Here is a 21,274-nt window from a genome sequence, read left to right as displayed (position 1 = left end):
TTTGATTGAAACATTGTCTTTACAGTGAATTCTTAACCTTCATCAGTTGAGTTAGTAGTCAATAGTCAAAGGAATATACACAAAGCCCCACCCTGTTAGTGTTGTTGTGACTGTCAGTGTTTTAATCATTTTATTGATATTTTCAAGCAAAATGTTAACTTATTTGCTACTTGGAATACATAAGAGTCAGTATCCCTTCTGTGATCTTAACATCCTGTACAGTCTCCTTGTCCTGAGAGTCAAAAATGACTCTAAAATAGAGCAGCTTCATTGAATTTTCAACCCAAAATCTATTTTACTTGACAAAACAACCTGTCAGGCATCACACACTTTGTGAATATCTGGGTTTTCCTTCTTTAGAGGACAGAAAGACTGTATTTAATCAGTGGACACCACTCATTTTTATTACATCACACATGCTATAGCTGTTTACTTTACTAAAGTAGAGGTTTATTATCACCTTTATTGTTGATAAAGGCAATGCATCGGTGTTATAATTATTTGTTTAGCAAGAGATAGTAATTGCATATCCTAAGAAAGTACCAGAAACACACAGAAAGTAGCTTTAAATGCATTTTTTGAAGGGAAACAACAACTGTTTGCTGTAAACTGTACAATGGAATTCAACTACAAAAGCTCAGCTATAAAATACTAATATTCTCACATCTTTTAAATCATTGCTCCCACTCCCAAGGTGCATAACCTACAACAATAATAAGACTACAATAAAATAAGAGATGCAAAACAAAAATATGAGGAACATATTAAACACTAACTAGCATATGTAGGACAGAATAAGTGAGTGCATGGACTTTGCAAATTTATTTCTCACATGTGCAGCATCCTGGATGTCTGAAAAAATCAGATCCATGACCTGCTGGAAACTCAAAGTATGATTCACGTTGTCTAATGATGGAGGCATTTTAATAATAATAATGGATTAGATTTATATAGCGCTTTTCTAGACACTCAAAGTGCGTACAATGGATCCAATATTCATTCACTCACACATTCTCACTCTGATGGTGTAAACTACATTTGTAGCCACAGCTGCCCTGGGGCAGACTGATGGAAGCCTGGCTGCCAATCCATGCCTACAGCCCTCCGACCACCACCAACATTCACACGCATTCATACACCAGTGTGAGTAGCAGCACTGGAGGCAGAGTAAAATATAATCCTCAGTGTTCGGAGGAGGCATGGTTTGTGGGATACGACCACAGTTTAGGCCTCCAGCTTGTTTGCTGTCCTAAAAAAGGTTAGTACTTAAAATCCAGACACCCGATTGTTCAAATTGACCACCTTGTAAAAGAATAAATAGTTAAAAGAACCGGGGTCGAAAGGTGTAGCATGTGGGTGTCAAACATGTGGCCCGTGGGCCAAAGCCAGCCCGCCAGAAGGTTCAATCTGGCCCACAGGACGACTTTGTAAAGAGTAAAAATTACAGAGAAGACATTAACTATAATTTCAAGATCCTGACAAGTTGTTTTGATCATAAAGTAAAATACTAGATTGCTCATTGAACTTTTGTCTTTTTGTGTCTCATTTTTGTAATATTTTGTCTTGTTTTTGTTGTTATTTTTGTCTTTTTTTTGTCTGACTTTTGTCATTTGTCTCATGGCTTTTTGTTTTTATTTTCACTTTGTCCTGTTTTTTTCATTTTGTGTTTTGCTTTATTCGTTGTTTTTATGTATCGTTTTTCTCGTTTCGTGTTTTTTTTTGGCTCGCTTGTGTTGTTAGTCTATTTTTTGCCGTTTTATTTCTCCGCTTTTGTAATTTTTTGTCTAATCTTTGTCATTTGTTCATTTTTTTGTCACTTTGTGGCTTTTTTTGGTCAGTTTTTTTGCCTTTTTGTTTTGTTTCCTGTTGTTTATCTAATTTTTCTGTCATTTTTTTCTCATTTTTATCGTTTTGTGTCTCATTTTTCTAATATTTTGTCTTGTTTTTGTTGTTTTTTTTGTTTTATTTTGTCTGACTTTTGTCATTTTGATCATAAAGTAAAATACTACATCGTTCAGTTCCAGATACCTTTATTTCTTTGTAGATACACTGTGATCTGCAAGTTGTAATGTGTAAATGATAAACTGAGGAATAATATTGTTGAAATTGAACTTCTTTTTCTTAAGAAATTAGGTTGTTCATAATGTTTTGTAAAAAGATCATTCCTTAAATGTGAGCATTTTTGCACTTAAAGGAAAAAAATTTAAATTGTTATTTATCGGTTATTATGCTCTGATTTTACTGGTGCGGCCCACTTCAGATCAAATTGGGCTGAACTAAAATGAGTTGAAACCTCTGGTGTAGCACAATATGTGTCTTAAAACTAGTTAAAAAGTTAACTTTGTGGAGAACCTCCATCAGACACACACAATGCTGGTAAACAACATAGTAAAATAAATTAATCAAGCTGAATTTGCACACATATGTACAGGATTTATATTTATATCAGCATTATTTATTTTAAAGGCATATAGGCACTGTGCGTAATCTGAGTTTTTCCAACCTATACCACAAACAGAACTCTATCTTAGTATGCTGAGACTGAAGTCTTTGTTATCCAATCAGGTATCATCAACAGACGCTGTCATGTCTTAAAGATGAGTCGGTGTCAGGGAGCTGAAAAGAGGTCAGAGCTCAGTGTCAGGGTTTGTTTACGCAGAGAGAAGAGACGGCTGACTGGGCTGCTAAATCACCTACCTGTCTGTGGAGACAAACTACAAAATAAAGTGAGAATGTGACGGCTCTGTCAGAGACTAGTGCTTCCAAAATCTCTGACTTTAAAAAGAAGCCTGAGAAAACTCCTGGATGCACAGGGGAAAACCAGAAAAAAGGACTAAATAACTTCTTTTTCTGTTCATATTTAAGTCTGAGTCAAAGTGCTACAGTTACAGATAATCCACTGTGCTTCTTTAAAGTCGGACCTTTGAGAGTTTATTGCATTGTAATCCATAATGTGAGGTAAAGTGTAGATTACAAATGGCCTCGCGGCGCGCATTTATTCATATTTGACATTGATTGTCTGACTGTTGCTTCAGATATGCCAGAACATGAGTATTACCTTCACTACTGGTTCACAGGCTGGTGGTCTGCTTTTGTAATATAATTATGGGGGTGAATGACGTTATTAACCTAAAAAAGCTGAGCAACATCCCAAGTGCTTTAGCAAATATTTCTTCCATTTTTTCCCCCCCATTGTCATCTTTTGAATTCCTGGACAACATTTCCTTCTTAGGTCTGTAAAAATGAGTCATCTTTTGCCCGAGTCTAGACTCAAATATATACATATACGCTGCATATAAATATAAAATAGTTGAACCACTGGCCTGCACAATTTGACACGAGTCCAGAAGAGAGCGCTGAATCTCCCAGTCTAATGCTGACCTCTTGTGGCTCAAACAAAGCACTACCATCCCCTCATTTGGCTCTGATTGAAAGCGGCAGTGAAAATGCAGTGTCAATTTGTCTTTTTTGGACGTTCATATTCCATGGAGCTCTGCCTGGTGGCTGCAGCCTGTCGCAGCAGGAGCTCTCTGGCCAGATCCGGCCTGCCGCTCTTGGCCAGGCAGTGGGCGAGCTGAGAGGCCTTGGGTCGGTGTGGAACAGCGGGCAGCCCTCTCCTCCACGTGGCCAGGACGTGGAAGGCCTGGGAGGACAGGCTGTCCCCGGCCCGGAGCTTCACCAGCTGAGTGGTGCTGCGACGGAGGCGCAGTGAGAGCACCAGCAGGGCCAGTTCCTCCTCTGAAAGCTCCCCGGACAGCCAGAGAAGAAGAGAGTCTGACAGGGAATCTGCTGAGTGGGAAAGACAGGAAGGATGGAAGGAAGTATTTCCTATATTATAAAAATGCGTTTAAATTTGGAAAAAGATCTGGGAAATTAGTAGTTTTAGTGCCTAGGGCCAATATGACATTAAATATAGTCAAACATGATCAAAGTGTGTTATATATGTATATTTACAGATTATTAATTTATCAACAAGAATTTACAGAGTGACATAAACAGATCATTTACTTAAACAAAGGTAGTAATAACACTGTGTAAAAATACTCTGTTTCGGTAAAGGCAAGGCAGGTTTATTTGTATAGCACAATTCATACACAAGGCAATTCAGTAGCAAAGAAATACATTCAGAAAAATGATTTCAAGGTAGAGATACACTACTGTTCAAAAGTTTGGGGTCACTTAGAAATGTCCTGATTTTTGAAAGAAAAACGTTTTTTTTTTTCCAGTGAAGATAGCATTAAATGAATCAGAAATCCAGTCTAGACATTGTTAATGTGGTAAATGACTATTCTAGCTGGAAACGGCTGATTTTTAATGGAATATCTCCATAGGGGTACAGAGGAACATTTCCAGCAACCATCACTCCTGTGTTCTAATGCTACATTGTGTTAGCTGATGGTGTTGAAAGGTTAACTGATGATTAGAAAACCTTTGTGTAATTATGTTAGCACATGAATAAAAGTGTGAGTTTTCGTGGAAAACATGAAATTGTCTGGGTGACCCCAAACTTTTGAATGATCATGTGCATTAAAATCATAGAAATAAAACACAAAAGTAGACATTAAGATCATAAAAGTGTGTTAAAAGACAAGAAAACAGATTGAGCATCTAAGAGAAAGCTGCAGTAAACAATACGGTTTTTAGTACTAATTGCTGTCTGCTGTGCAGAGCCCATAACCTATTTTCAATTTGAACATTTAAAAACTGCTCTTAGTTGATTTTTGCGTTATTCCCAGTAACTTTCACTGAAAATGAATCTTAGTGGGAAGCTAAATATGCTAAGACTGAAAATTATCCACAAAAAACACAGAGTAACCAGTAACTATAAGGGGCCAGCGGTGCAAGACAGAGCTTTGAAAAGACAGAAACCACTGAAGATGTCATCACAGTCAAAAATGATGGATTACAACAGTGTATTTTAGTCGACGCTGCAGTAATTGTAAGAGATGAGGAATAAAGCAGGAGGGAACGAGAGGACAGTATGGATGACTGATACTCACCTGTCTCCTCACATAACTTCAGTCTCGGTGCAATGGGCCGACTGTTTCTCACTTTCTGAAATGGAACAGAGCAAACCTGTCAGAACAGAACACTCTTTCACAATGAACATCAGGTACAATGTGGACTTCTCTGCGAACACTCCTGCACCTTGGGTAAAGTCAGAGACAGCTTACAAATAGGATCTCCCAGGAGCTTCGAGTGCTTCAGGACAGCTTTATCCCCTCGCCACTCCAGCTGACCTTTGGTGACCTTATAAAAAATGGCCGTCCCTTTGTAGTGAGGAGAGCTGTAGTTTCCAAACGGGTCCACTTCGGTGAGATGCACCAAGAGGTGATTCTTCCGCTGGCTGTGAAAGGTGATTCGCTCGTGTGTGTCTTCGTTTCTGTCGTTTTGAGCAACTGCAAAACATCATCAAAATCATGCATAAGTGTGATAAGTGTGATGATACTGATTTCTTTTCTTTTCCTATGCTGATTGCATTGTCTTAAATGTCACTGCCATGCTCCAAATAATTTGTCATTTAAACATTTCTCCAGTCTGTAATTGTAATATTGGAGAAGGTGCCGAAGCTCTCATTTTGAGATATACACTAGGAGTTTGGGGTCACCCAGATAATTTCATGTTTTCCATGAAAGCTCACACTTTCATTCATGTGCTAACATAATTGTACAAGGGTTTTCTAATCATCAATTAGCCTTTCAACACCATTAGCTAACACAATGTAGCATTAGAACACAGGAGTGATGGTTGCTGGAAATGTTCCTCTGTATCCCTATGAAGATATTCCATTAAAATCATCACTTTCCAGCTAGAATAGTCATTTACCACATTAACAATATCTAGACTGTATTTCTGATTCATTTAATGTTATCTTCATTGAAAAAAAATGCTTTTCTTTCAAAAATTGGGACATTTCTAAGTGACCCTAAACTTTTGAACGGCAGTGTAAAATTTCATCAGGACCTTGTCTATGCAACAAACCCTTGTTAGTAAATCATGAAAACATCCATAAAGTGGGAATAAAGAAAGCAACCATACCTGAGATCATACTGTACAAGGATACTATTAGCTGCCCATGCAAACATATCATTATATCCACTTTGCGTTGTCTGTGGCAACCAGCAGCAGGAAGACAAATCTGTTTTAATCTAGAAAAGGTATTTGTAACTTTCTGACAGCCACGACTGTTTTACATTTAGCCTCCTAACCTCAGTTTTGGTTGTTTCGCACAACATTTGTCACAAAAATGTTTCATAAAACAACATTACATACCAGTTGCTCTCATACAGATAAGCTGTAATTATGAATATTCTGTTAAAATTACACAAAAAAGTCAGATTATAGTGTGATGGAGGCCTGGTGCAGTACACTTTTATCAGAATTATTAAAATGTCAAATCTTCTGCATTAATGCGTTATATCTAAACCAATATTTTTTTTTCTTTTGCAAGATAATTCACATGGGTTTGCACCCTTAAATCCAATTTTTTTTTTTAACCTTTTCCTTCAACACTCGAGATCAAAGAAAGGTGTGAATGAAAATTTGTATCACAGTGCTATGAGAATCCGACTGAACTTACACTAGGCTATGTGATTATGAAACAGTGGATGTTGCTGATGATTCTTTTATGGTGTATAGGAGAGGCTGAAGCACTTTTCCCTGGCATTTATGGTGCTTTTCACGATGGCAGCTTATGCTTCCCTGCATCCTTGTTCCCTCTCTTCCATCAGTAAGGATCTGTTAGAGACTTAAATGCACCTCGGAGAAAGAAAAGAGATTGAGAGTTGCTTTTAGCTTGGAAACACTGGTGACTCCAGGAAGTCTTTTATCAAGTGATGTGACATAAAAGCTGCGCCTTTGTAGTTGTCAGTTTGATTTGACAGGTAAAACAGTTGTGCAGCACATTGTGAGTAATTGGGGCCGCTTAAAGTTTGTCATGGCGGAACAAAGGATTTCTCATTTGGCACCCTTTTTGCTGCTTGTATCGCTTTCAGATCCTTGATGGGAGAAGCTGAGGGAAGTGAGGAGACATGTGAGCATAATGAAAAGCACCTTTAGAGAATATGGCCAGCTCTGATAGCTTCCTCTTCCAGCTCATTCCATTTGCTTCCTTAGCAACAATGCTATTTAGCCACAGCTCATAAAACCACAGCCATGATGCATGCTAGCATATTTTCATGTGCATGTAACCCCACCGAGCAGGTATAATGTTTGTCATGTTCATTTTATTTTGGCATGTTAGCATGCTAACACATGCTAATTAGCATCTAGCACAAAGTACAGCTGAGGCTGACGGGAATGACGGTTTTATGGTTGTGTCCAACCAATTAACAGATGTTGAGATATTACAGTGGGTTAATAAAACATTTCACATGCAGTGGCACCAAAGGAAAAGTCAGGAGATTCATGGTACAAAATTTGAAAGCACCTTGTCTCCTTGTTTTTGTGAAAATTTAGTGGTTTACTTAGAAGCAGACATTCTGCTCAGGGTAGCTAAAAGGGGTTCCGAAGAGGTTCTTTATATGCTAAAAATGTATTATATGTGTACTGCACAGTGGCTTGATGGTTAACATTTTCACCTTGCAGTTGGATGATCATCGGTTTGCGTCCTAGTCTGGACCTGGGATCTTTCTGCATGGAGTTTGCATGTTCTCTCTGTGCATGTGTGGGTTTTCTCCAGGTTCTCCAGCTTCCTCCCACAGTCCAAAAACATTTTCAGGTTAATTGGTGATTCTAAATTGTCTGTAGGTATAAATGTGGGTGCGATTGTGTGTCTCTATATGTAGCCTTGAGATAGACTGACCTGTCCAGGGTGTCCCCTGCCTTCACCCTAAGTCAGATAATGGATGGATGTGAAAGAGAAGTAAACATTTTGGTCATAATATACGCTACTGTTCAAAAGATTGGGGTCACCCAGACAATTTCATGTTTTCAAAGAAAACTCACACTTTTATTCATGTGCCAACATAATTGCACAAGGGTTTTCTAATCATCAATTAGCCTTTCAACACCATTAGCTAACACAATGTAGCATTAGAACACAGGAGTGATGGTTGCTGGAAATGTTCCTCTGTACCTCTATGGAGATATTCCATTAAAAATCAGCCGTTTCCAGCTAGAATAGTCATTTACCACATTAATAATGTCTAGAATTTAATGTTATCTTCATTGAAAAAAACTGCTTTTCTTTCAAATATATGGACATTTCTAAGTGACCCCAAACTTTTAAATGGTAGTATACATCTACTGCAGCACAAGAGCATGTAATTTGACTCTTGAAGGCCAAAAGACAAACTCCAGTAGCTACAAGGAGAATGGTGTAATAGTAAAAGTTGTCCTACCAAATGTTCTCATTTTTCTTCATTATTTTTGTACATGAAAAGCCTCCTTTTGTTTTTTTTTTTGTTTTTTTGTGAGCACATGGCCATGTCTCCTATAACACAGAATTTTCATGATAAGCCAGTGAGTCATCCTCACAGTCTACCTGTGGAGGTGATGTTCCCACTGAAACGCAGGAGCAGCTGATCTGCTTCACACATTGAAATCTCTGCTGAGGTCTCCACGAGGCCTGGGCCGCCCTGAGCCTGCAGTTTGTTCAGCTCCCAGCTGAGGTCTCTGCTGGGCAGGGCAGCCACCAGAACAGTGTGAGGCTCATCTCCTCGCCGCTGGAGGACGACGGTGACGGCGTGGCAGCAGATTGATTCTTCCAGCTCCTCCGCCAGAGAAGTGAGATGACAGGGCGGCAGTAGGGAGAGGAGACGAACCACGAGCAGCCTGATCGGAGGCAAGAAGCGGGGAGACAAGAGGAAAAACTTAAGCGGTTTAGCCCAACGTAAAGATTAGATTGTTGCTGAATAGTGGAAAGAGTCTGTTATCACGGGCCAGAATACAGAAGTAATATACTTAAGACAGAATAAAGACTTCATCCTGTGCATATATTATTCCCTGAGGAAGCTGTTTTAGATAAGAAAGAAGAAGAGAATTGTAGCTCAGGAGGGAAATAATGAGAATCCATCCTTATTAAAGGAACATATCTCCATTTACAACTTTGTCTAATGCTCATAATTTCCTTTTTTAAACAGGTGACTAGAACAAAAGGGCAGTCGTAATACTTTTATTTTCCCCTGGTATATTACTTCTCTAGTGAATCATTACCTCTTCTACCTTACTACACTGTCTGGATGCTTTTGTTCTGACGTAGAAATGCTAAAGCCTGGAATTTAAAGCATTTAGGCCCCCCTTTATCCATATTGCCTTTCTTAACCCCGTTATGTAAAGAAAAGCTCTCTCTGTGTCTGGTTGTTCATTGTAGGGTTCCACTTTCCATGTCTTTTTTTTGCCTCTTGAACTGAACATGTCTAAATGAAAAGAACAGAGCTCAGCAACAAAACCCCAGTGTGGCGGAACAGCAGTAAGTACTTACAGATGATTTGTTCTATATATCTTGTCTTATTTCATGCTTCTACTACATTTCTCCTACGCCAGAAAAAGGATCCATATCATGATGTAACCTGGGAAGTTTTCTTGTCCTCGCAATGTACTACAACACAAAATGCTTCACATTGTAACATGAGATGACGTTCTAAGTCTTCTGTGGGCTTATAGCCTCGTGCATTTTAAAATCCCTCTTAGTGTACACATACTTATACCAATATTATCCAACAATAACAGCAGAATCTTGCCGTCTCTCAACCCAAGAATGTAGAAAGTAGAGCTTAATGACATCGTGTAAATGAGCCATATTCCCCAAATTATTCACTCTCCACACACTGTCACCATTAAAACACAATGTTTTAATGTAATAACATGAAACATTTCAAGTTAAAACAAGATAAATAGCAGATTGTCGTTACAAAAAAGTGTCTCGTTTTAAAATGCTAAATTAAATGTCGTATGATGGCAAAGAATCTAGTTATAATTTGAAAAGCACCTTGTCAGACCAAAAACTTTTTAACATTTTAACATGATACTGATCCAATAAACCAGTGTGGCTCTTAGCAAACTATAAAATAAAAACATGCTGCTCATTAAACAAAATTAACTTTTGCTTATTTTTACTGATAAACTTCTAAATGACATGGTGTATTGAAAAATTAATATTCAGATTCAGAAAATTTTATTTCTCCCCAGGGGGAAATTAAAAAGGCACATAGAACAGGCAGTGTAACAGTGATATGTATAATATATCTAATTATTGTTATTATTCTTACTTTTATTATTGTTGTTTTTATTATTTTTATTATTATTTTTATATTGTTGTTATTGCTGTTATCATTATTATTACTATGTTTTTGTCATTCTTATTTTCAATATTGTTATTATTACTGTTAATATTGCTGTTATTATTGTAAATATTATTGTGTTTATGTTATTATAGTTATTGTTGTTGTTATTATTACTATTATCATTATTATTACCTTGTTATTGTAATTATTAGCATTGTTGTTGTTGTTATCACTGTTGTTATTATGTTGTTATTATTGCTGTTATTATTAGTACTGTGTTATTGTATTATTATTGTTGTTACTGTTGTTATTGTTTTATTATAGTTATGTTGTTGTTATTATTGCTGTTATTATTATGCTATTATTATTGTGTTATTGTTGTTATAGTTACTGTTGTTGTTTTTGTTGTTGTTAATATTAGGACTGAACGTTAGCTTTCAACATGAACTGGTAGTGGTTCATATTTTACATCGTCCCTTACAATTAAAACAAAGGAAAGACACATAATTTAAAAACTAAAGTCAAAATAATAATCATGAAAAAGCTATTTCCAGTCTTTGATAGGTATGGCAGCCTCCTGGCCTGCAGCTACTGCTAGTTCTACTGTAAATGTGAAGAAACACAAGGGAAGCATAAAACCTAATATAATTACTATGTTCGCTGTTGCAGACATAAAAATACTAACACACTATTATAATGTTATAAAGTTGTATCTTTTTCTCATGTGCGGCGCAGATGTGCACCTAAATACTGCATGTTTTCTGTTGCAGGAGCTCCGGAGGCAGATAATTTCCTGCAGGTTCTCTCATCGACATATCAAACCTCTCCATGTTGAAATTTACCCCAGAGCTGATTGTCCACAAGTAACAATCCAAACAATTCAAAACAAAAAAGTCCGAATATGCAAACTCTCATGAGTTAATCCTGTTTCTCTTGTTCTTACTGTGTCACCAGGGGCAACATTTTCTACCTCCTCTATGTGGCTGGAGGACTCCTGATGACGGTGACTGCTGGTGGTTGGTGTGTTGACATGGCTGTAATGAAGGCCTATGACCCTGAAAGCCTCCACCGTCTGTCAAACACATTCATCGGGCTCTTGGGCCTCAGACACCAAATACAGGTTGTAAAAAAGCCTATTTTCCTCAGTACGATGCCCACTCTGTGATTCATATTTCTATTTTTGGTGGTAGAATATTGAAAAATGCCCTTTTAACTGTTCTCTTCTGCATTGTTGCAAATTAACCTAACAATATCATTATCATTTTTGCTGTATTTTAATTATATGCTGGCATTTTTGTGCACTTTTTCAGGCTACCTCTGCAGTAAAACAAAAACTGAAAAGGCTCTACTTCACTGAGAGGTGATAGGAGAATTTCACTCATGCACAGATTAAAAAAAAAACTTTTTGGTAGCACATTTTCAGTTTTTTAATTGCTCTCCATGTGTGTTCCAGCCTCAGCTATCTTCTTGATATGACAAGAATATCACTGCGAGACACTTATGATTTCGAGGCTTGCTGGGTGGTGTCTAATTCCTGTGAGCAGCAAAACAAAATGGAGTCAACAACCTCTAACTGGATCTCAACAAAAAGGTCTTTCTGTTTGCCTTGAAGACAGATATGCAACGATTTACAAATTTGATGACCACATAATTACTCCGCCAAGGAGTGCGGCAGAGTTATGTGATGGTCAGCGTCTGTCCGTCTGTTTGTCTGTCTGTTAGCAACATTACTCAAAAATGAATTAACGGATTTGGATGAAATTTTCTGGGAAGGCCAGAAATGACACAAGGACTAACTGGTTAGATTTTGGCAGTGATGCAAGTTATCGTCGGGGTCCCAGGATTTGTTGAGGATTTACCTATCATTACGAGATAGCGGCATGCCGTCACTGTAACTATGACAATGCTTTGAACGCTTTGTCAGCTGCCTGCTGACGATCACATGATTGTGATCCTACTACGAAATGATACTACGACTGAGCAGCCTTGCCAGAGTACTACGCTCTCTGAGTGCTTTTCTTGTTCGATATGCGGTATTTTGTAGTTTTTATCTCTTCACTTGTGATTCACAGTGTTAAAAATAGTTATATTGAAGAAAAATGCTTTATATTGTTAATTGGCTCTGTACATACACTGTAAAAAGAAATTCGTCAAACCATGACAGTAAAAATCAGTTTCATCCAGTTTATATAACATTTAATCACTGTAAATAGTTAAGTAGGGAAAAAAATAATTTTTTTCCAAAAAATTTTTTCTCTTGAAAAAAATACATTTCCCTACTCTTGCAGTTTTTTAATAGAAAAAATGCTGTAATATGTATAACATCAATACTGTAATTGTTGCATTTATTTCTCAGAAAGAATACTTTTTTCCCAGTTAAATGTATGACCTGATCACAGAAACATGCCGTTATATTTCTAACAATGAACGTGGTGATTTTTGCATTTATTTCAGGTATAAAATGCAGGGACATATAATAATAATGGACATACCCTTTAAAATTTATGACAGCTGGAACTGCAATTTTTGCATATACATCATGCTAAAAATACATATATTAAATGTTAAATACACTAACTGTTGTGCTGATAGTGGAAAAATGCAGCACATTTTTTATCTGTAAAATCAACAGTATCATTGAAGAAAATGTTTAACAGTATTTTACGGTAGCATTCTGGCAACGATAGCTCCTGGAATTTTATCATATAAATAACTTTTTGCTTTTTTACAGTGTAAGAGAAAACTGCATTGGTATGACTTCAGGTAACTGCTGAATATGAGATTTTTTTCTGTTCTGTGATCAGGAGCAGGATCTATTACATCCTCCTTTGTTGTGGAATAAGCCGGCCTATACTGACGCTGTGCATCACAGGCAGCGGCAGCAAGATGAAAACATTCACTTCTTCAAATCTGTCGGAGTGGTTGATCAGCTTTACCAGAAAGGCGCAGTCACAGGGAGATGTGGTAAGAGACATGACAGTTTTACATCATTTAAAATGCATTTGAGGGGAACTGTAATGAGTCTGCTTTTGATGCAATCATTTGCTTTTCAGATTTTCCTTCTACTGAAGGAGCAAAATGGACTTATCAGCTCTGGATCGGACACGAATGACGCCACAAATGATCGTTATCCAACAAGCCTTACCCTAGGGTTGTCTACACTGTGTGTGGTCCTGTTTTGGACGTTTCTGCCTCATATTGCGGTTTGTGCTGCAGTCTGTTTAGGTTGGAGAGTACGGCAGCAGATCCGCCACTGTGGTAAAGATGCTTGAAATAGAGATTTTAAATGTGGCCCACTTTATTCTTTGAGTGGCAGTTGGTCTGTTTTTGAGTCTTATTTGGGAGACGGATGAAGGAACACAGCAGAATAAAATGATTGTCCTGGATGTCTTGAGAACAATAAATGCTGGATGACTCAGAAAAAAGACTCGGCTTTTCTTTCATGACCAACAGTTTCATCTTATGCCAAACTCTTTATAATTTTCTGAGTGATAATCAGCTTTGGACAGAGACTTTTTGACAAAAGAAATCCTTTTTTTTGTTGAGGAAAACTTTCATGCTTGCATTTCTAATGTACTGTAACTCTTAATATTTTGAAATACTGTAGCTACAGTCTGAAAATGTTACACTATTTTTTATTTCTACCAGGTTTCCCAACACAAAGAAATCAACAAGTAAAAATATATATGTCTGGCATATACACATAATTGCTTAAGATCCACTTTTCATTAAATTATTTGGAACACTATGAGTTGGAAAAGCATGATTATTTTTTTTGCCAAATAAAAATAAATCTTCCAGTTGGGACACACAGTCAATAATTGTTCGAATGTTAGCAATATTGGTCATTTCAATAATTTTTTTCTCATAATGTATACCTCTGACTGGTGCCATTCTGTACATTTGTAAAGCTTCTGTTGGTGCCAATCACAATTATTTTTTAACCAAATTTATACCATCGTATATCTGGTTGTATCATTCTCTAAAAGCAGGGTTGTACCGTTGAATACCATATGGACATGTCAATGACCCTGCAAAATTTCAGGACTTTAGCTACTTTATTTCCCAAGTTATGAAGAAAACGGTGCTAAAAATGACATGACCCTACCTTGTTTTAGAATTTATAACTCAAAAACTAATATTTTGTATGACTCTAGATTTTGCACATTTTACTTACAAACATACACTACTATTCAAAAGTTTGGGGTGACCCAGGCAATTTTCCATGAAAACTTGCACTTTTATTCATGTGCTAACATAATTGCACAAGGGTTTTCTAATCATCAATTAGCCTTTCAACACCATTAGCTAACACAATGTAGCATTAGAGCACAGGAGTGATGGTTGCTGGAAATGTTCCTCTGTACCCCTATGGAGATATTCCATTAAAAATCAGCTGTTTCCATCTAGAATAGTCATTTACCACATCAACAATGTCTAGACTGTATTTCTGATGATTTTCATGTTATCTTCAGTGAAAAAAAATGTTTTTCTGTCAAAAATAAGGACATTTCAGGGTGACCCCAAACTTTTGAACGGCCGTGTACCTATGCACAAATAAAAACTAGAAAAGTCCTCCACCAAGGCTGCTCAGTTGTTGTATCATTCCTAACGGATGAAATCTTTAATGAAAAATGACCTTGCGCTGAGCCCAGGCATGTATTATGCATGTGTACAGTTTGTACGGATACTGAATCGCGTGACCTAAATATGTAGCGGGTGGCAGGAATTGATGGGACTCAGAAACACTCCCACAATTTAATGAATTGTTCCTTGTGTCATTTCCAATGGATATGTCCCAATAAGTCCTCAGTGGTGGATTTGTAGTAGGATCGCAATCATGTGATTGTCAGCAGGCAGCTGGTGTAGTGTTCACTTGTTGTCATAGTTACAGCAACGCCGTGCCACTATCTCGCAATACAGAAATATTTAACAAATCCGTGGTTCCAGACTATAAAATCTAATCACTTGGTTCTTGTGTCATTTCTGACCTTCCCTGAAAATTTCACCCAAATCTGTTTGTCCGTTTTTGAGTAATGTTGCAAACAGACAGACAGACAGATGGACAAACGTACGTATAGTCATGTAACTCCTTGGCGAAGTAAAAATCTGACTAATATGAGATTATTAGGTGTGAATTTTTTTAAAATTTGGTGAATTGATGTGTAATCACCCTGGTTTTACCTCCTTGCAGTGGCTGCTTTTTAGCCTTAGAAGTTAATGGGCCATTTCAGCAACTGCATACACTCTAGACTCTCTCTGGCAAATGATATTTCCAAAGAATAACTTCAACAGACATTGAGTGTCTGAATTTTAAGTGAATCCTGTCTCTTACTCTCTTGCTTGCTCCTTGTTGTCACCTTTACAACCTATCACTGTCTTTTTTAAAAAATATCGCCTTTTCGTATGTTTTCTGCAGTAATATTACTGAGACAGGACAGAACACTGTGCAACAAACCTGTCAGAGTTCTCTGTCAGGTCAAACGACACCAGTCCATTCTGCTGGTTCCTGACAGTGACATCGTCCAGGACGTTCCACTGTTTATCCTTTGAGCCCAGAACAACCAGCAACTCATTGGACAGCTCCTTGGATTTCACAGAAGCACCCAGGATTCTGACAGAGACATTAAAAACACCATTAATCTTTCTTAAACATGCTTTAATCATTAGAAACAACTGCTGTCTTTTTTGAGCTGCTCTCTGCATCTATAGTCCCTTTGTCTGTATTTTGGTCGATAGACATTTGACAGAAACACACAGAGGTCACACCTCTTTACCTCAATCTGTGGGTAACTGAACGATCCAAAACTTGAGGAGCTGGTTGGTGTTCTTGTTCTGTTTGTCCCCTCGTGTCCCTCATTTTTTCAGGGTTTGGTGGACATGGAAGCGTGACTGTGAGGGGTCTCCTGAGCGGCTGTGAGGTCGGGTGGGTGAGGTAGAGCAGAGGGCTGGTGGACACCACCGAACGATACACGTCGTTCCTAGACTTGACAGAAGCCAGAAGGACGGCGTCTACCGGCTGGATCTGAGGCAGAAAAAGAACACGGCTGCTCTGCATGATTACGGCAGCGGTTTGGACAGGGAAAGCTGGGTGGTGTGATGTAGCGTTTTCCAACAATTTAGTTTTGCCAACAGCACGCTGTTTCATCAAAGAGAGCTGCGCAGAGCGAGTGTTGTTGCTTTCTGACGGAAGATCAAGCGACAAACTGCTGCGGTGAAGTTAGATCACAAATGACTGAACTCAGGAGTCAATTCAAATATTATCCACAGCTGTTCAGCTTTCTGCCTCACAGACAACATCTGTGGAAGCTTAACTCTGTGAATAACAAGCGGTTTATCTCTTTCTCTATCCCTGGCTTGCTGTTTATGGCCATTTTTCCTTGCCAAGTTTCTCTTTTAATCAGTTTTTTCTTTGAGTACTTTTAGTATTTTGAACAGGTTCTATTTTAAATCTCAAGATGGTTTATTCAGTCCAACAGCCTTCAGTTTTGTGTGAAGTGGGAGGAGGATCATGGTTACCATTGTTTGTACCATTACAGGAGCAGTGAAGGATCCTGGGAGGTAGTTCAGACAGATTCGGGGGTCCATGGGGAGTTTTAGCGACAAACCCCTCCGGGGAACTGTGTAATTTTCCCTTTTTAGACAGGAAACCACTGCAAATAGGCCCAAAGAGTACACCTTCACCTCTGCAAATGAGCCCTGACGGAGACATAAACAACTCATTAGTGAAATGTTCCAGATCTGACCAAAGAACTCTTCTAAAATAACACATTAAACAGTTGGACTTAGATTAAGATAACACACAAATATAGAAGTTTCATTAACCCTTAGACGCATGATTGGGTCAAAAATGGCCCGTTTTCTTGCAATATCTTTGTAATGAAAAGTTTTTATCATTTCATATTCCAGCTATTCCTCAAAAAACATGTTTTTGATGTCATTCCATTGAAATTTTTAAGTTGCTTTTGATACTTTTAAAGAAATTGTAATGTAATTGTATATATATATATAATTGTTTTTATTTATATATATATATATATATATATATATATATATATATATATATATATATATATTTATTTATTTATATATATTTTTATATATATATATATATATATATATATATATATATATATATATATATATATATATATATATATATATATATATATATATATATATATATATATATATATTTCCAACTAGAATAGTCATTTACCACATTAACAATGTCTAGACTTGATTTCTGATTCATTTAATGTCATACTCATTTAAAAAAATGCTTTTCTTTCAAAAATAAGGATATTTCTAAGTGACCCAAAATTTTTGAACAGCAGTGTTAATACTCTCAGTGCTTCCATCTGTAAGCTACACAACATAGGGAAGCTATATTTACAATCTATATCTGCAAAAAAAAATACAACACAATAAGGTAATTTGACAAACCATAAATGTGTTAGCTGATAGAGGCGGAATTTTCTAGTGTATCATGAGAAACAGACATTGAAAATAAGGAAGCGGCTTTTCTAAGTCTGCAAATACTTGTAGGTAATCCAATCCCTTACCCTCAGCCCTCCATACAGGCCTTCCGTTGTCACAGGAGTGACGTAGCTCACCCTCCTCTCCTCATCGACTATCTTCACAGCGATGTCCCTGTAGTTGCCTCGATACCGTGCGTGGAAAGGCAAAGCCACAGTAACAGGGAAGTGGAAGGTGGCTCCGTCTTGAGCTTTGACCCGGATCACTCTGCTGACCAGCTCCTCTGAGCCGCTCACCATCAGGCAGCTCAGAGCGTCGGCCACCTCGCACCTCACAACTTTCACCGCACCCACAGATGCTCTGATGAAACATACGTCGGGCCTTTTGAAACACATACAGAGCTCATGACAAAGAAGTAAAAGTTTAAGACAGTATTAAACAACACTCTATTTTTAAATCAAGCTCCAGACTACACATTTTTCTTCCTGCATCAATTATTGCTCCTAATAGTAGAAGTTACATTTTTAGTTGAATCATCATCATCCTCCAGCAACATTTCTGGCAAAAAAAAAAAAAAAAAAAAAGTGTAGTCATTTTAAGACTTTCTGAAGTGCTGGAGCATGCACTTTTCCGTATCAGCTTCTCCCAGACTCACTCTGATGTGAATTTTCCTGATTTGTTTGGCTTTTGGACAAACGTGGGCACTGACCTGACGGTGGACTTCGTGAAATAGCTACTTACACGGAGGCCAAGAGGTCAGAACGCGTGCACTTTGTGATTAAGCACTGCAGAGAGTTTTGCTTCCGTTTGAGGGAGCAGGAGAAATGAGGGGAAGGAATCAAATCATGTCCAGACTCACAAGTCAGGATAGAGAACAGGATGCCCATCATATTTTTTTTTTATTAAATGTTGTCAGCAAGTTGTGAAAAGTATTAGCTGTGTTAGTTTTTTATTGTTTTAAAAAACAAAAAATAAATAATAAAACAGAAAATAAAGTGCATAACAGGCAATCAGGCATAACATTATGACCACTGAGAGGTGAAGTGAACAGCAATGATCAGCTCTTCATCATGGCACCTGTTAGTGGGTTGGATATATTAGGCAGCAAGTGAACGTTTTGCGCTCAAAGTTGATGTATTGGAAGCAGGAAAAATGTGTGGAATCCACGTCTCGACAGGTCAGGGCTGTTTTGGCAGCAAAAGCAGGACCAACACAATATTAGGCAGGTGGTCATAATGTTATGCCTGATAGGTGTATATGTATATAGTGTGCGCACTACCTACAGTGGAAATGGGGAAACTGGGTTAACTGGGATAAAAGGTGATGACTTCTTCAGCTTACCCTACTGGAATCCATTCACTCTTTGTCTCTTCTTTGTCATTTTTCCTCTCCTGGTCCTTTTCTGCATCCTCCAGTAAATCTAGAAAGTCACTCACTTGACCTTTGACCTTTTGCAATTCTTCTCCAGTCTTTTCCACATCGTTGCAGTTGAATGTGGAATCCGGTCTATGTTTGGTGTCCGATAATGGTGTAGTATGATTTTGATCAGCTCCATCCTCAACTTCCTGCTCGTGCCCAGAATCAGACTCAAGTCGATGATAGGGGTTCAGGTGATTGTCTTCAGGTTGTAACGTGGTTTCTCTGGGTTCCTGAGATGCTGCGTCTCCATCTGTCGACGAGGTCTCGTCCACAGATAAGTGAAGAACTGCTGCATCCAGCTTGGTAATGATTGTGCTCAGTTTGTCCAGAATGTCCTCTACGTCCTCTCCTACACTCAGAACAGTGTCGCTGAAGGAGTCTGAACAAGGCCTAACTTTACATTCTGCAGGATCTGAAACAAAAAATACACGTAGAACACTTTACAACAATAAATATATGTATTTAAACTCCTGACACATTTTGCCTTTCAAATATTTTAATCTGCTTAAAGTCATATAAGGTTCTTCTCTTCAACCGATGCTTCATCTGCTTTCAGCATATTTGTACTTAAACTCATTCTGACCATTTAAATAAAGCCTTAGAAGTCTTTGAGTGTCATATTTGTGTTATTGCCCAGAGAAATGAAGTATACGTGAGCTCAATTCAATGATCAACTGCTCTGAACACTGTTTAAATTGCACATTTTCAGCTGTAGTTTTTAAAAACCACATACCTGTTCCAGACTGCTGCTCGCCGCCCCCTGGTGGACACCTGATGAGAACAGAGGGGTCTTCTCTCAAGGCTTCTCTCCAAGCTGTCAGTCTGTCTGAATGAAACACACTCAGCTCTCTCAACGCTCGCAAGACTTTCTGCTCTTTATTGACACTCCTTTCATCCTCCTGTGCATCTCCTGCCAGACTGAGCATCCCTTCTTCACTTCCTTTCTGTGTTTCCTCTCCCAAGCATCTCCTCCCACCCACTGTTACATTATGAGGATCTCTGCGGCGTCTGACACCTTCAAGCTCCCGAATAGTTTCACTCAACACGCCGAGGAGACTGTCCTCGGTCCTTCGCTTGGCTTCATCCATCTGTTTATTCACATGCAGATTCTTATCCGTGCTGTGCTGAAAAATGCAACAGATGAGAATAAGAAGTGTCTGATCTGGCCTGTTTTCTGGCCCCTTTCAGTCCATCTCGCATATGGGAAAAGCAGTTCATTCCTTTGACAAAATTCAGGTGAAAAATATCAAATATTGATTGAAAAACATGGCATTCCTCGTGTACCTCCTTTTGGAGTTGCAGCTGAAGACCCCCTGGTACGGTATGTCCCTGGCATTGAGTGTTTCTGTGTACAGCTTTCACAGTTTACTGGAGCCAAAGCTGTATTTATATGGCTGCCAGCAGTAAAACATGTTGCCAAGGCGACCCCTGGAGGCGCGACAAGAGGAGACAAAAGAGCAAAAGATCCACAGGGAGACAGACTGCTGTCCTCCAGACATCCTCTATTCTTCTGTCACTCATTTTACAGCTTGTGTGTCCAGACAGTAAAAGAAACTCACACTTCCTGAATATTTTAAGAAAATACAACAACACTCAATGATGAATTTGGATCAGAATTTACCTGAAATGCTGTTTTGAGGGCACGTGCATGATGATTTTAATGACACACAAAGGTTACAACGACACAAACGTTGTGTCAAGTGCCATTTTGTGGGTTTCCTGTGGAATTCCTGGCTTTATAGTTGTAACCTGCGTAAATCTGACAGGTCAGTTATACAGTTTAAATTTATGGCAGGTTTAATAATGTTGTCTGGAATGCCAATAGAGCTGTAAAGTGTCACTCCTTAAACATTTTTGTTGCAAAGTGACATAAAATGCGGCTTTCAGATTGGCAGGATGGTGTTTATTATGCTGTGGAATGTTAAAAATTATGTAGAAAAATGCTGCTTTAAGCTACAATCTCCTGTGGAAGTGGACAGGACACAGTTATTTTTCTTCCACACTGCAAAAATACAACTAAGAAATGTGATTTAATGAGATTTAAAACTCTGGAATTCTGTGTCTAGTGAACATAAGTAAGCAACGAGGGCCGAATAAGATAAAAGATAACCTTCAAGGTCTTGCACAATTTCCCCAGATACTGTAGGACA

The 21,274-nt window shown here is 38.1% G+C and overlaps 2 protein-coding genes across 2 annotated transcripts; one reads left to right on the top strand and one right to left on the bottom strand.

Annotated features, from left to right (window-relative positions):
• Nucleotides 1–367: 367 nt before the first annotated feature.
• dthd1 (death domain containing 1) lies at nucleotides 368–20,459 on the bottom strand. Its single transcript, XM_035949773.2, has 10 exons — nucleotides 19,858–20,459; nucleotides 19,047–19,536; nucleotides 17,792–18,086; nucleotides 16,746–16,925; nucleotides 16,004–16,251; nucleotides 15,685–15,840; nucleotides 8,486–8,775; nucleotides 5,149–5,399; nucleotides 5,001–5,055; nucleotides 368–3,786 (listed from the first exon to the last, which is right to left on the bottom strand). The coding sequence occupies exons 1-10, from the start codon at nucleotides 20,210–20,212 to the stop codon at nucleotides 3,455–3,457; spliced, it is 2,652 nt and encodes an 883-aa protein (XP_035805666.2). The 5' UTR covers nucleotides 20,213–20,459; the 3' UTR covers nucleotides 368–3,454.
• On the top strand, nucleotides 9,286–13,645 carry LOC111570874 (uncharacterized). Its single transcript, XM_035949775.2, has 7 exons — nucleotides 9,286–9,412; nucleotides 10,997–11,089; nucleotides 11,181–11,346; nucleotides 11,537–11,586; nucleotides 11,680–11,817; nucleotides 13,031–13,190; nucleotides 13,280–13,645. The coding sequence occupies exons 2-7, from the start codon at nucleotides 11,055–11,057 to the stop codon at nucleotides 13,496–13,498; spliced, it is 768 nt and encodes a 255-aa protein (XP_035805668.2). The 5' UTR covers nucleotides 9,286–9,412; nucleotides 10,997–11,054; the 3' UTR covers nucleotides 13,499–13,645.
• Nucleotides 20,460–21,274: the final 815 nt, after the last annotated feature.

The sequence above is a fragment of the Amphiprion ocellaris genome, chromosome 23 (assembly GCF_022539595.1).
Source record: "Amphiprion ocellaris isolate individual 3 ecotype Okinawa chromosome 23, ASM2253959v1, whole genome shotgun sequence".
NCBI lineage: Eukaryota > Metazoa > Chordata > Actinopteri > Pomacentridae > Amphiprion > Amphiprion ocellaris.
This window is presented reverse-complemented; position numbering and strand designations above follow the sequence as displayed.